Source organism: Lissotriton helveticus, chromosome 5_1, assembly GCF_964261635.1.
Source record: "Lissotriton helveticus chromosome 5_1, aLisHel1.1, whole genome shotgun sequence".
NCBI lineage: Eukaryota > Metazoa > Chordata > Amphibia > Caudata > Salamandridae > Lissotriton > Lissotriton helveticus.
In genome coordinates, this window is record NC_136065.1 from 1638413637 (window position 1) to 1638427390 (window position 13754).

Consider the following 13754-nt stretch of genomic DNA (forward strand, 5'->3'; position numbering starts at 1 on the left):
CCAGGGTTTATGCCATTCAGGGTGAGAGTGGGTGCTGAGTGTCTAAAGACACAGCTCTGAAGACAGCGTGCCACACCATGTACTCTCACTGTGACTTCAATCTACAGCTGCAGATAGGTTAGCATCATCTGTGTCACTGTGCCACCCTGCCCTCTCCAGACTGGTAACTGTCTCCAGCACATCACAACACTGCCAGAGCAGCTGTCTACAGAGAGTGACTTCACAGATTGCAGCTACAGTGACCAGCCCGAGGCAGCAGGCATTATTTGCCCAGCACTGTTAATGACTCCGTCAGTAAGTCAAAGATAACGTGGTGATTAAAGTTCCTACTAGAGATGAATCAGAGGTTTGTCTAGTGCAAGTTTTGATTTGCCCGTAGCACAGAGTGTTAACATGCCTGCTGCAAAGAACACGTATTCGCCATATCACAGAACTCTATTTTATGTGGGTAGCTCTGTGGGTTACTGCTTTAGTCACAAAGATTATTTTGTTACTTGCAATTCCTAATATCCAATCCAAATCCATGCAGTGACATACAAACTGTTATCAAAGACCTCAGCTGCTTATAAAGTGCATAGTATAGTTTATAATGTTATACTTTTCTACCCAGTCTTTCATTATCCTAATTTCGCTAAAAGGGGTTAGTTTGCTTTCTTATTAGTAAGCCAGTCCCAACTACTGTGATACATTTTAAATTCTGAGTTAGTGCTTTACCAGACCAAACAATCCTAAAATACACTGTCTACTAGTATGGATGCCATGTGATTCCTACGCCTTGCAATCCTCATTGGCTTAATTAAAATTTCCTAGAATGATTTACACACGTAGGAGGCATTGTATCTGTATAATGTGTCTGTGATGTAAAGAGCTCTGACTCCAGGGGGAAACATCCTTTACAACGAAACTTTTACAACGCAGTGCTTTTACAACGCAGGTTTTACAACGAAAACCATTACAACGGATTGCACTGGGGGGCGCTCTAGGATAGGGAATAGTTTTAATTTACTATCCAACACCTTCCCTACTATTCACGGGGACTGGAGTTGGAATAGTAAATTAAACTATTCACTATCCAGCACCCCAAAGCGCTATGCGTTATAACAGCATGCGTTGTAAAAACTGCATTGTAACAGCATGCGTGGTAAAAGCATGCGTTGCAATGTCATACATCCGTGAGGCGGCTGCTTTAAGTGGGATGAAAAAACTGGAGGGGGGAAAAGGGTCACTCAAAGGGCATGGCTAATGTATTTAAGGCTTAAACGCACGTAAGCTAAAAATCTGTGCTTAGCATAGAGTGCCGCTCAACTTGTATTTTACTGTTTCTGTCATTGCATCCAGATATATGATACAAAAAGTAACATCATACCTACAACAAGTCAGGACTATTGGGTTTGTCAATGGTTGTTAGTAGCAAAAGATAAATAAGCAGCAACTATGGCTATTATATATTATTGAAAAAGCTTCCACTTAATGCCCTGGTGACACCACGATAATGCTGCTGCTCCTGAGTTTCAATAAGAGAAGGGAAATTCAGAGAGAACATGACTCTCTTTAAAGGATTTCCCTTCCCCTACAACGCTCACCTGGCATGACATCATGCCTTGACTTCTAGTGAGAAGTGAGCACAGGCACGTCAATGTGCCTGCTGTCATCGCAGTCCGAAAAAAACAGACCCCTGTGCCAGGGCACAAAACAGAGCCCGATAGAAACCAGTCTTGAGGCCCCCTTTAAAAAACTGCTGGTGCTCAGCATCAGTGAGACCCGGCCCACTTAAAGCCCTTTCTGACACCCTACACTGGTATGAGAAGTGCAATAAAAACAAACGCAATGTTTGTGAGAGAGGAACTATGAATGGAAGAGGGGCGCTGTTGGAGAGTGGTTAATAGGGGAATCTGTAGAGAAGGAGGTCATGGAGAGGAGGGAGACGCCCAAAAAAAAAAAAAAAAAAAAAAAAAAAAAAGGATTTTTGCGCCAGACACCATCTATGTTGTACCACTTACTTGTCTTGCCAGCAACCAACTCGGAGGTCCCAGCCCTGATTGACCTGACTACTGGGGTCGGCGGAGCCGCGAGGTAAACGGCGGCGGCTGCACCAGGCTGCATCTACCCTTGGCAGAGCGGGAGCGCCGGGAGACTCCCAGCCCCGCAGGACCACATCCCCCAGCAGCCTCTGGGGCGGCGCGCTCGTGACGCGCAGAGAGCGCCCGGAGGCGCCACTTAAGGACAGTCCGCCCAGGAGCCCCTGGGTGTGTACCACTTACTTGTCTTGCCAGCAACCAACTCGGAGGTCCCAGCCCTGATTGACCTGACTACTGGGGTCGGCGGAGCCGCGAGGTAAACGGCGGCGGCTGCATCTACCCTTGGCAGAGCGGGAGCGCCGGGAGACTCCCAGACCCGCAGGACCACATCCCCCAGCAGCCTCTGGGGCGGCGCGCTCGTGACGCGCAGAGAGCACCCGGAGGCGCCACTTAAGGACAGTCCGCCCAGGAGCCCCTGGGTGTGTACCACTTACTTGTCTTGCCAGCAACCAACTCGGAGGTCCCAGCCCTGATTGACCTGACTACTGGGGTCGGCGGAGCCGCGAGGTAAACGGCGGCGGCTGCACCAGGCTGCAGAGCGGGAGCGCCGGGAGACTCCCAGACCCGCAGGACCACATCCCCCAGCAGCCTCTGGGGCGGCGCGCTCGTGACGCGCAGAGAGCGCCCGGAGGCGCCACTTAAGGACAGTCCGCCCTCTCGCCCCGCGAGTCGCGCGCGGGAGCGCCCGGGCTAAGCCCGGGACAAGGGCGGGACAGTGTGCGACAGTCCGCGACTGGCCGGTACTGGACTGGGCCAGGGACTCTGCCTAACTCTTCATCTGTGAGTCTCCTCCTCTATTAAGTATATTTCATAACATCGGTTCGTCTTTGGTCAATAGTTTCCCCTACTGCGACATCTAAGGGTGATAACTGTGGTAACCTAGTGAAATATCTATTGAAAATGTCAAAACCCAAAACACCCCAAATTGTTAATACACTTGACAATTATCTCGTTCAAGTTGTCGCTAAGATAAATAACGAGAGAAGATCCTCCCTGGGCTTGAGTTTATCCCCCCAAATACCATCATTAGAAACTTTGCCTCCTGACACATCTGATGTTAACACTAGTAGTGAGGTACTCCAACAGCCATCCCAGGAGAATAATTCTTTAACACAGCTAGTAGCGGTCCTAGCTGAGGTAGATGCTGAAGCAATACCAGATGAAGAAATTATACTACTAGAAGATGAGCCCCAGCACCTGTTCCAGCCCCTAGATGTATTAAGGGGGGGGGACAAAAATCTGCCAAAGAGGGGCGGGCTCCGCTCAGGCAAAAAACATCCTGACAATTCCCCAGGTAAAAAGAGTAGAGAAGATGAAAGGGATATTACTGAAGGGAAGGTAACGCTGGACGCCGACCAATTCAAGAGGCTGGTAAGCGCCCTAGAGGTTCAAATTAAGAACATAACCAAACCCCTCCTGTCCAAAATTGACTACCTAACCGAAGAGGTGATTAGACTAGGGGAGCTCCTGGATAAAGCAACTCAGGAAAAGGAAAATCCCCCTAGACAGGAGATCGTGAGAGTTGAGACGAAAGAAACCCAGACACCCCACAGGCTAGAACCCCTGGTTAACATCCCCCTTATTTCCACACTGGATAATGCTCTTGGAGGGGGGATCCGGGAGGACAGGGTGCAAGTGGGGCTTCTGAAGGGCTGGGGAGAGGGGATAGATCCGAAGAGTGTAATATAGAAAAGGGCCCAGTAGAATTGATCGTCGAGGCTTCGCCTCTAGTATTGGTCCTTGCCAATGTCCCTCATCTGGAATCTGGAATCTGGGCACATAGAAAATTCATCCTCTCTGATAAATAAATCACTGCACTGGCTCTCGCGAAATATGGCCTTTTCCCCGGGGGGTATGGACCAACTGGCCCAAGAGGTGGTAAAGGCTAGAAAAGTAGAGTGGATCGGGGGAAGTAACAAAAAATACAGAGGGGACTGTGTGGTATTACACTTCTCCGATCCTGAGGTGTTGCCAAACGTCTTGGCTAATATATATCCTCCACAGCGTAGATCCACAGAGATAGTCCCCCTAACTTTGGACTTTTTTTATGCAAGGAGAGGTAATAAGCTTAATCCCTCTGTGCTGAGAACAAAATGGAATACGGTGGTACGGAGAGGAAAGCCTTCTATCGCCATAAGTAGCTGGGGTATGCCCTTGGAGAATAGATTTTCAGCCCTATCAGGCCTAAACGAGTGTGATTGACTGTATGAGAGGGAGAGTGACTGGATGGATCGTACAGCCAACATTCCATCTAGAGAGGCTGTCATTGTAGAGAGGAGAGTATCTAAATTCACCCCTCGAGTTGCCTCCAAATCAGTAGAAGGGAGTAAACACTCTCGGGGTAAGGTGGAGCATGGTCTAGCTAGGCACTTAGACTCTGTTGCCAGATGTCCCAATGATCGTAGGGCGTGTAGCCCTCCATTTAATCTACAATATCCTCTTTGTAGCCAAAATTTGTTGCTACCAAAAGAGATGGTTGGCTTGGTTAAAGAGGGTGTCCAACTTTTATCATGGAACTTGGCGGGAATTTCGAGCAAATTAGAGTCCCCAGAATGGGGGGAGTTTATTCAGCTCCATGATATAATCATGTTACAGGAAACCTGGGCAGTCCTCCCTGTCCATCGGCAAGGGTTTCTAAACTTTTTTATTCCTGCAAAAAAGAACCCCAAGGGGCGTCCATCAGGGGGGTTAATCATATGGGTAAGGCAATCTCTACAATGCACCACAAGAGTTAGGCCTGTGAAAAATTGCGACATTCTATCAGTTGTGATTACTTGGGGGGATGGTTCCGAGTTGGCCCTTTTTAACATTTATGCCAGGGGAGTTCCTGGGGGTGGAGGTTCAGATGTGGTAACTGCACTAGATAACAACATTGAAGCCCTGCCACAGCACATTACAATCGTGGTGGGGGGTGATGTGAATACCACATTTGAACCCTTGGGTCCTGAAGATAGTGCACTCTCCCAAGATGAGGATGCCAAATGGGGAATACCGCAGCTAGACTTACCCCCGATAAAGAAGTGGACTGAGGCAGCCGTTCAATTGAAGAGCATGTGCTTAGCCAGGGGGTTGAGGGCTGCAAATGGACGCACCGTCTCAGACCTACATGGTGCTCCCACTTTTGACAACCTTAGGGCAAGTAGCAGGATTGATTACATCCTTGTAGATGTTAGAGTCTGGCACAGGGTTAGGGAAATGAGGGTCACCCCTAGAGTGGAGAGTGACCATAATCCGCTGTGTCTGCTCTTCCAATTAAATCATGGGGTGACAGTGCCAGGCTTGGGTATGGGGCTCCTGCCCCTGGATTTAATCTCCACTAATAATCTACGCCATATAAAGTGGGCTGCACTGTTAGATAGGCCTGAAAAACTGCAAGATTTAAAAGTGGTGGTGGCAAATGAAGTGAGTAGTTTGCAGGACCGATACAATGATACTGATTTTTATAAACTAATTGAAGAGGCACATCCCAAATTCTTCCTAAAGATACAGGGGTTCTTTTTAAAGGAAGTCAAGCAGAAAAAGGGCGTGTTTCCTTTGAAAATGGCAGGATGGTATGATCATGCCTGCAGAAGGGCGAGGCAAAATCTAAGCGTGGTATTGAGAAGTAAAAATAGAGGAGAAGTCCTGAAGGCTAGGGACGAGTACAGAAAAGCCCAGATCAGGGCAAAACGATCATGGGATGAATGCCAGTGGCAGGAACTAAAGAATGCTTGAGCAGCTAAACAACAAAAAGAATTTTGGGCAATTATAAAATGGGATAGGGGTGGAATAGCTGAATGCCCAAAAAACCATGTGGCAAAAGAATGCTGGGTTGACTACTTCAAGCCGCAATATTCCTGTACAAGGCCTCTAGAGTGTCAACCTACCCCGCCCATAGTGTTCTACAAAGAGGAAGTATTAACAAAAAATGATGTAAGTGTAGCACTAGATGGGGTGACAAGAGGGAGGGCACCAGGCATCGATGGCATACCGGCCGACGTATTTTTATCGGACCGGGAGAATTGGTGCCTGTACTTTGCCTGGCTCGCAAATTCTATAGCACAAGGAGCAGTAATACCTGCCTCGTGGAAAGGCGCAGAGATTATACCAGTCTTTAAAAAAGGAGATAAGGCCTTACCATCTAATTATAGACCCATCAGCCTTATCGATTCAGCGCAAAAACTGATGGGTAGAACGATTCAAAATAAAATACAAGACTGGATAGATGAAAATAAAGTCCTCCCGCCATATCAAGCTGGATTTCGCCCCCTAACCAGCTCCATTGATCAGGTGTTCCATTTTCTAACCCTGTATTGGAAAAATGTTACCCTAGCAGATGGCCCATTGTTTGCCGTTTTTGTAGACTTAAAACAGGCTTTTGACTTAGTTCCGCGGCAAAAACTATGGAATGTGCTAGGAGAACTTGGGATTAGCCCTGAACTATTGTCATTACTAGTGCGTATGCATGAGGGCAACTACGCCAAAATTAGATGGGGGACACAGGGCGAAGTCACTGATTCCTTCCCCGTAGAGCGTGGGGTGAGACAGGGATGTGTCCTGGCCCCCACCTTATTCTCCCTTTATATCAATGGAGTAGTGGACCATCTTAGGAAATCACCAACCGATGCACCCATCCTGGATGGGGTGCGGGTCCCGGTACTCATGTTCGCGGATGACACCCTGCTGATATCGCGAACGCCTGGTGGGCTACAAAAGACAATTAACGCCTTTGGGGACTTTTGTAGGTCTCGGGGCTTGGAATTAAATACTGCAAAAACCAAGTTCACGAATATGAACCCTGCTAAGACGTTTAAGGGGGCAATGTATTTTAATGGGGCTGTACTAGAAGAGGTGGATGCCTTCACATACTTGGGTATAAATTTGCAGGGGAATATGCAGTAGAAATCGCACATTGATTCCGCGGTTTTAAAGTTCCACCAGCTGTCGGGGCCATAGCTCTGAAGCATAAATCTTCATTGACAAAACCTATTCAACCTGTTATGGAGATTTATAGCATGAAAGTTCTTGGTGCATGTCTTTATGGAGCAGAACTATGGGGGTTCGCTAACATCAATGGGTTGACAGTGGCAGAGAATAAATTCTTACGTAGGCTGATAGGCGTCCCGCAGAGTACCCCATCTATTCCTCTCCTCTATGACCTAGGGAGGAAAAAAATTGAGGACCAGGCTCGGCTGCGCCCACTATTATTTTGGAGGCGCATAAAGACTACGCCTGAACTGGCCCACTACGCTGCTGCACTCACGGACATGGTCAACTCTGATCGGTTCCATAAAATCACGTGGTTAAAAGAAATCAGGAACTTATTAAACATGCTCCATCTTGACCATCTATGGACTATTACTGACCCTACAGCTTTTCCCTCCAAGGATTTGTTAAAGAAAATGTACTGGGACATGATACTCAGCTCGGTTTTGTCATCCGACCAGCCTTCGGTGTTAACTTCCCAGTTTTTGGAACATAAACTAGTCCCAACCTGTGAACATTATTGGGACTTGATCACAAAACCAATGGACAGAAAGCTGTACTTTCAGTTTAGGGTGGGTTGTCTACCGCTTAATGCATTTACATTAAAATGGTCCCCTGGTAACGTCAACACCTGTGCCCACTGTAAGGATCTTGTTGAGGACATTCCACACTTTCTGTTCGCCTGCCCCCTTTATGCGGCTCCAAGGCAAAGATGGTTAAAACCTGCATGTAGAAATTTAGGGACTAGAATACATCAAGAAGCGCTTAGAATTCTAAGAACAAATTGCTCCCCTTGTTTCGCCATTACACTAGCCAAATATTTGGGCTGGGCATGGATTATACGCACCCGCACTTTATCTCATGAATTGTCTCAAAATTAGTAGCACGTTTCTAGATGATTTTTTACTCACTTGACGCATCAGGTTTCTATTTTTAAACGGTTGTACATTTGAAATATGTTTTCGACAGCACTCTATGTTTAATGTGTATTTTAATTGTTGTAATGTAGAATAGTATTTATTATGTATAGAGTAGGGTGAAAATGCTTTTATGACAATGCTGTCGAATAAAGCTTTGAAACTTGAACTTGTTAAAGCCAGCTCAGAGAGTGAGTACCTGTTGTCCGTCACTATGCTGTTTGATATTGATTTGTTTTGTCCTGTTGGGAAGGAGTTGTACTCGGTCTAGACTATATGTACATATCGACTTGGCTTATTTTATAATGCAAATGACAATCTGTTGCACTCAGCAAGTATTTTTTAGTATTTAACTGAATGTGTGTTGGCATATCAGTACAGAATGTTAATAAAGTACTGACTCTAAACGACGTGTTTATTGTTTAATATCATTGTTACACAATTGTTGACGATGAGCTAACAAGGACACTAGGGTAGTGCCATTCCATTTCAGTTCCTTTGCAGCAGTTTCAAGATTTTCTAAGAGTTTCTCGTTGCTCAAATGGGTGTAATTTCTGATATTTATCTGTTTCCAAGGACTCCATTGCTTGACTTTGCTTGTGAGAAAGTGGCACTCTAAGTGTCACACATTTGGTTGCTGAATGTCACTCTTAAGTACTCTGAAGGTATGAAAATGTCACAAATATGTAACCTGAAATCTTGCCAGCTATGTGCGCTCCGAAAGCTTGGGAAGGCCTGCCCCTGAACATCAGAGCCTCTTCCCCAGTTTTTAAATTCACCAAGAAACTTAAGATCTGGTTATTCACCTAGCTCTACATTCTCCTGCTTTAGCGCCAGGACACCCTCCCGGTAATTTGAACACTTTACAAAGACACATAACAAGAGAACAAGCCCACGAGAGAACATCCCTAACGTTTTAAACGACAGTGCTCTTAAATCTGACTTATAGTTTCTCTTTTACTATTAAAGCATAGGCTTAACATTCCAGCATGCAAAGCAACATAGGCCAGAAAGACATGCGAGGATGAAGATGTCACGCATGACGTGGCCATTCAACATTGAGGTACGCGGCTGGCGGATTTAGGTGTAAAGCTAGGTAAGAAGAAGGATAACTTACCGGTATCTCCAATGATGATGTACTTGAACAGGAAAGCGTAAGACATGGTGCCTCTACTAGTGCTGTGTCCTGTCTTCCTTCCCAGAGCCTTCAGCACAACCAGGGAACCTCGTCTCACCTCAGGGAGTGTCTACCACTCGGGTTAATCCTCAAATTGGTACTGGTACACCGTCTATATCTTTCGCTGAAACGCTCCCCCTTCTAGTAGAAAAGATCTACTGATCCAAAGCCGCTCCTACCACAGCTCGCGACACAGATCCTTCACTGCATTACAGCAACAACCACTGCCCAATTCACTTTACAAAGAGAACCATGGAAAAGGAAGAAGGACAACTGCCAATTCAAGTAGGATGTGCGGTTGGTTCTAGTTGGCCGACGTATTTCTTGTCGCTTACAAGGGTTTACCCAAAAACATGCACCAGAACTGCAGGTAACTCATTTAATAATAGTGATATATTCTTTATTTCACCCATGAAGGCCTTGTTCGAATTTTACTACGTTCCACATAGTTATTATTCTAAAGTGACAATTAAATTGCTATTTCTTTTAATAAATATGTTTTAAATGTACATTTCGAACATAAATAGGAATTACATTAGATTCATACAACTACTTTCTTTAGTCATTGCAGAATTACTAACTGTTGACAAAAGTATGTAAATATTGTTTTATTTACTAAAAACAAAGTTCAATCTAATATGGCTTAACCTCTAACTAGGTGCCGACTAGGGTGGGCAGGAAGGGCCTGTATCTTTAACTTCCGGTAGTGCCATTTGCCGCCATGTTGGATGAGGCAGGAAGGGGAGAAAGAAGAGCAAGGGGAGCGGTGGTGGTGGCGGCCGGGCGATGGAGGTAAGGTCGTCTCGTGCAAGGATGGTACAGTTCCAGAGTATAAAATAACATGGGGCGCAACCAAGCCTCGAAAAACATCGAAGTTGGGATCAAAAGTTTAATTGGGACACTTAATTGGCAACTTCACACAGAACACAAAGGTCCATGATCCCGTTTAAATTACGCCAGTTTTCTTATTTTAGTGGAACCCAGGGCTTAAATGAAACGTTCCGTTTAAGGCCCGCATCGGCCTCTATTTAAATGTCTCAAAGAGCCATCTAAAGTTTCAAACTCGTCTCAGAACTATCACCCAGCCTATTTTACAAAAATCGGGTCTCCGATATACAATGATCGGGACTTGGTGCTTGAAAGTCATCCTTTGTCGTTTTGAGGTAACCTCAGCAGATGCCAATTAGCCCTTAAAGTCTCAAAATTAACTTTTAAGATCTATTTCCAAAGCCTCGAAATTGAAACCAGAGAATACAAAGATTAGAGCCCGGAAAGTAGCAAGGTATTTACTTCTTAACATTTTCCAGAGACTATTAAGATGGGCCCTACAACGGCTAAGACTAACGTTTAATAAACAGACTCCAAAAGATTCAGTTTGCTCGCACCGCAACATACGAAGAATAATATTACAAGTTCTAACATTTACCACCCCCATGATATTTTCCTAGAAATTATTTCCAGTGTAGCCATCCAATATATAATGATACGTCCACACCATTATTACTGTTAATTCCCACAGTATGAAAAACGTTCGTATATATGTTGTCCGGACTGATTTCCTCCAAAATAAAGATGTTTACCATGCTTTGGTCGTAAAGAGTGTATGTGACGCCCCAATTCCAGAAACATGTACAAATGAGTGTTCACCGCCTCCAAAAAAACCTTTAAACAATTATACCATTATTACTTTTGCTAAATTGTCATTAAGTCTAGAATACCGTCCAACTCCTAGAACATAGCACAGTGATCATGTGCAGGTAGTGAGACACGTTGGTCATATGGGTTTGTGAACATTTTTAGGATGAACGTCGCACGATAGAAAACAAAATGTGAGACCAGGTTTACATCCAAGTGTGTGTTTTCTATTATTAAATGCCAGGCATATCAATGGTGGACTCCGTGAATTTACTGTACCACATATCATGTGAAGTACCTGACTATTAAAGACAGTGACTATATTTTTACAATTTTCAACCGTGGTTTCCTAATGCTGTGTCGTCTCTTATTGGCTTTGTGAAATAACCCTGTTCCTCTTGCTTGTGGGCTGAAGCGTTTGTGAAAAGTGATCCCCAGGCATTAACTAGTGGTTTCCTGAAAATACTGTGAAGTACCTAGGGTAAATGCGGTTCTGTTCAGCACAGATCATTAAAAACTGTCCCTGCTCAAGTGGTAAGCCAGTGTATACTACTCAGAGATAAACCGTGAAATCTGATAGTTTGTAGCCTTTTTAATCTCCTAAATTCTTCTCCAGCTTGACTGTGATTTACTTTGACATGTCCAAGTAGTATCTCTTGTTCTAAGTCCTCTTTGCGCTTCAAATATCCACAAATGTGCAACCCCTTATCAGCTTTCTGTACTGGCGTCAAATGTGAGCCTGAAGTAGAGGTGGCTGTCCATCTTCTGACATGAGACTATGACTCACTTGAAACCGGTGTTCCTGCCTTTTTCTTCCTAGTCCTTCATTTTTACATTAATTTTAAACAAACTAACTGTATTGTTCTGAAATCTCATTAATCTATCTGACCCATCTCAGAAGCCAGCATACACCAAGTGTCAATTGAATGCCTTGACATTCTTAAGATATCCAGTGGTAATTTGCAATGAATATATAGTTTTTAAGTTTAACCCCAGTATATGTCTTAATATAGCTTTGGGATTTTTTTGTTATTTCCAGTGATGTAAATGGAGAGGGGCTGCAAATGATGTATTGAAATACTGCATTTTGCAGCTTGGTGTTCTATCTGGTATTACAAATATTGCTGGCTGTAAAAGTACAGTTGATAGAACGCATATTTCTGTGTTTTATCAGCATCGGAATTGAAAATTGTAGATACAAATTATTTTCCAACAATGGTAAAATAATTCTACCAGACAATGTGTGTCTGTATTAAGGGCATTGATATGCAACTTGTAGGTCTGACTGCTCTATCATTACCAGAGCAGTTGGTGACCCAATAAAACACCTATTTGGCAGTTCTCTACCATTGGCAGTGAATACCACCGGCCACATTTATGATATGTTCCTTTCTGCAACGAGGACAATAATGGTGCTTTTGCTTGGCTATTTGAAAGTTCAGGACTTCCTATTCCATCAACTTTACCTGTTCAGAAACAATGCACAACCAAAACTGCCTCTCCCTGTTTGTGATATGCCTACATGAACATTCAATTCTGTAATGACATATTCAACATCACCTGCAAAAAGTTCAGGTTGCTGCCCAGTAACTCTGCTTTGGTGGCATAGGTAGTGGAAGAAAACAAGGTTTGGTTCCCCATTACAGATAGTGTTGCTCTTCAATGTGATTATTATTCTTCGTTCGCACCTCTTCAGGGTATCAGCAAAACACAAACAATAAAAAAGTACAACTCCACACGATGTGAAAGTATATAAAAGGAATGCAAATATCCTTTATTTGTAACTTTAGTACTTGTAAACATCAACAAAAAGAAGCATGCAATGCCGTCATGCACCAATTAATGTAAGTAAATAGCAGTTACAGATAATCGTTTAGTACCTTAAAAACATTAAGTCATATATTGTAAGAAAATAAAATACAGAGGAAGAAATGGAAGGAAAAAGTGGTGCTAGTAAAAATGTACATGTATCCTCTGCAGATCTAAAAAAAAATGGAGAAAGAAAAGCAGAATCCTCGCCTCCAATCTTGACATAGAAATACCTTTACAGGCTTCCAGCTAAATACTCAATCATAATCAACTGTTCTTCTAAGAAAAGTAACTCGTCTACTCTTATATGCCTGTAACTTAACAAAATACCGTTACTCTTTTCCTAAAACAGCCATTTCCCTGTTAGTACAACTTTAATTTTGACAGTGATGAATGTTTTAAGCTTGAAATTACTTATGAAATTCTCTCCAGTAAACATTTCATTTGGTGCACAGTGGTCCATCTTTATTGATCAGCTCCTGTGCGTAAAAAATATTGTAGTACAACATTTGAATTACTTTAAGTTACTATAGAGACAACAGTTCTGGCGAGTTATATAGTTTAATTCTTTCTAGCTCCCTCGAAGAGCTTATCTAGACAGAGACCAACCATATGCAAACCAGTCTTGGTGCTGCTGCACTAGGAACAGACCAGCCCAAACTGCTATTTTTCAATAGGCATAGTTGCCTTCATTGATACCTGTGTCTATAAATGTAATTGTTCCAGAAGACCCTCAGCAAAAAAGCTTTCCAACAGAATGAAGTAGTGCAATCTGTCTATAACTGTATGGCGCGTTTTGCAACCCTTTTTTTTAGGTCTCGCCTGGCGTTGGAGCGCGCATGCGCTCCTCGCCTGCTAGATCTATAGTAAACAAGTCCGTTTTATGAATGGGACTCGAGCCCCGCCCCTCATTTCCATTGAGTAGCGTCAGCGTTTATGGTTAACACTGGCTTCCCATTGGAAAGGAGGGTTTTTCGTTGCCTCCCTTTGGCTTTTTGCCAGTCTGTCTCGCTTGATTCACGGCTGTCGTGAAGACTTTTCTTAACTGCTTGTTTATTTACCAAGCAGACTAGAAAAGTCTTCACGACAGCTCTCCGTCACGCTGCCTGCACGCGCCAGTCTGGCTCTGTGATTGGGCATGTATTACAAATCACGCTGCCTTCACGCCGCATT

At 44.1% G+C, this 13754-nt stretch overlaps 2 protein-coding genes across 3 annotated transcripts in view; one reads left to right on the forward strand and one right to left on the reverse strand.

The window, feature by feature from the left end:
- LOC144755673 (ras-related protein Rab-2B) overlaps positions 1 to 9415 on the reverse strand; it is a 220700-nt gene extending 211285 nt beyond the window's left edge. Inside the window, exon 1 of one of the 2 annotated variants that reach the window (XR_013594949.1) lies at positions 9078 to 9391. Coding sequence is in view for 1 of the 2 variants with exons in the window: in XM_078644842.1 (XP_078500968.1) it covers positions 9078 to 9123 (46 nt within the window). In the remaining variant the exon portion in view is untranslated. Of the gene's footprint in view, positions 1 to 9077 lie in introns of both variants that reach the window. The other variant, XM_078644842.1, reaches the window with a different exon arrangement.
- A 380-nt stretch (positions 9416 to 9795) lies between these two features.
- TOX4 (TOX high mobility group box family member 4) overlaps positions 9796 to 13754 on the forward strand; it is a 434522-nt gene continuing 430563 nt past the window's right edge. The window contains exon 1 of the mRNA XM_078644844.1: positions 9796 to 9929. Within this exon, the coding sequence (XP_078500970.1) occupies positions 9924 to 9929 (6 nt within the window). The 5' untranslated portion in view covers positions 9796 to 9923. The remainder of the gene's footprint in view (positions 9930 to 13754) is intronic.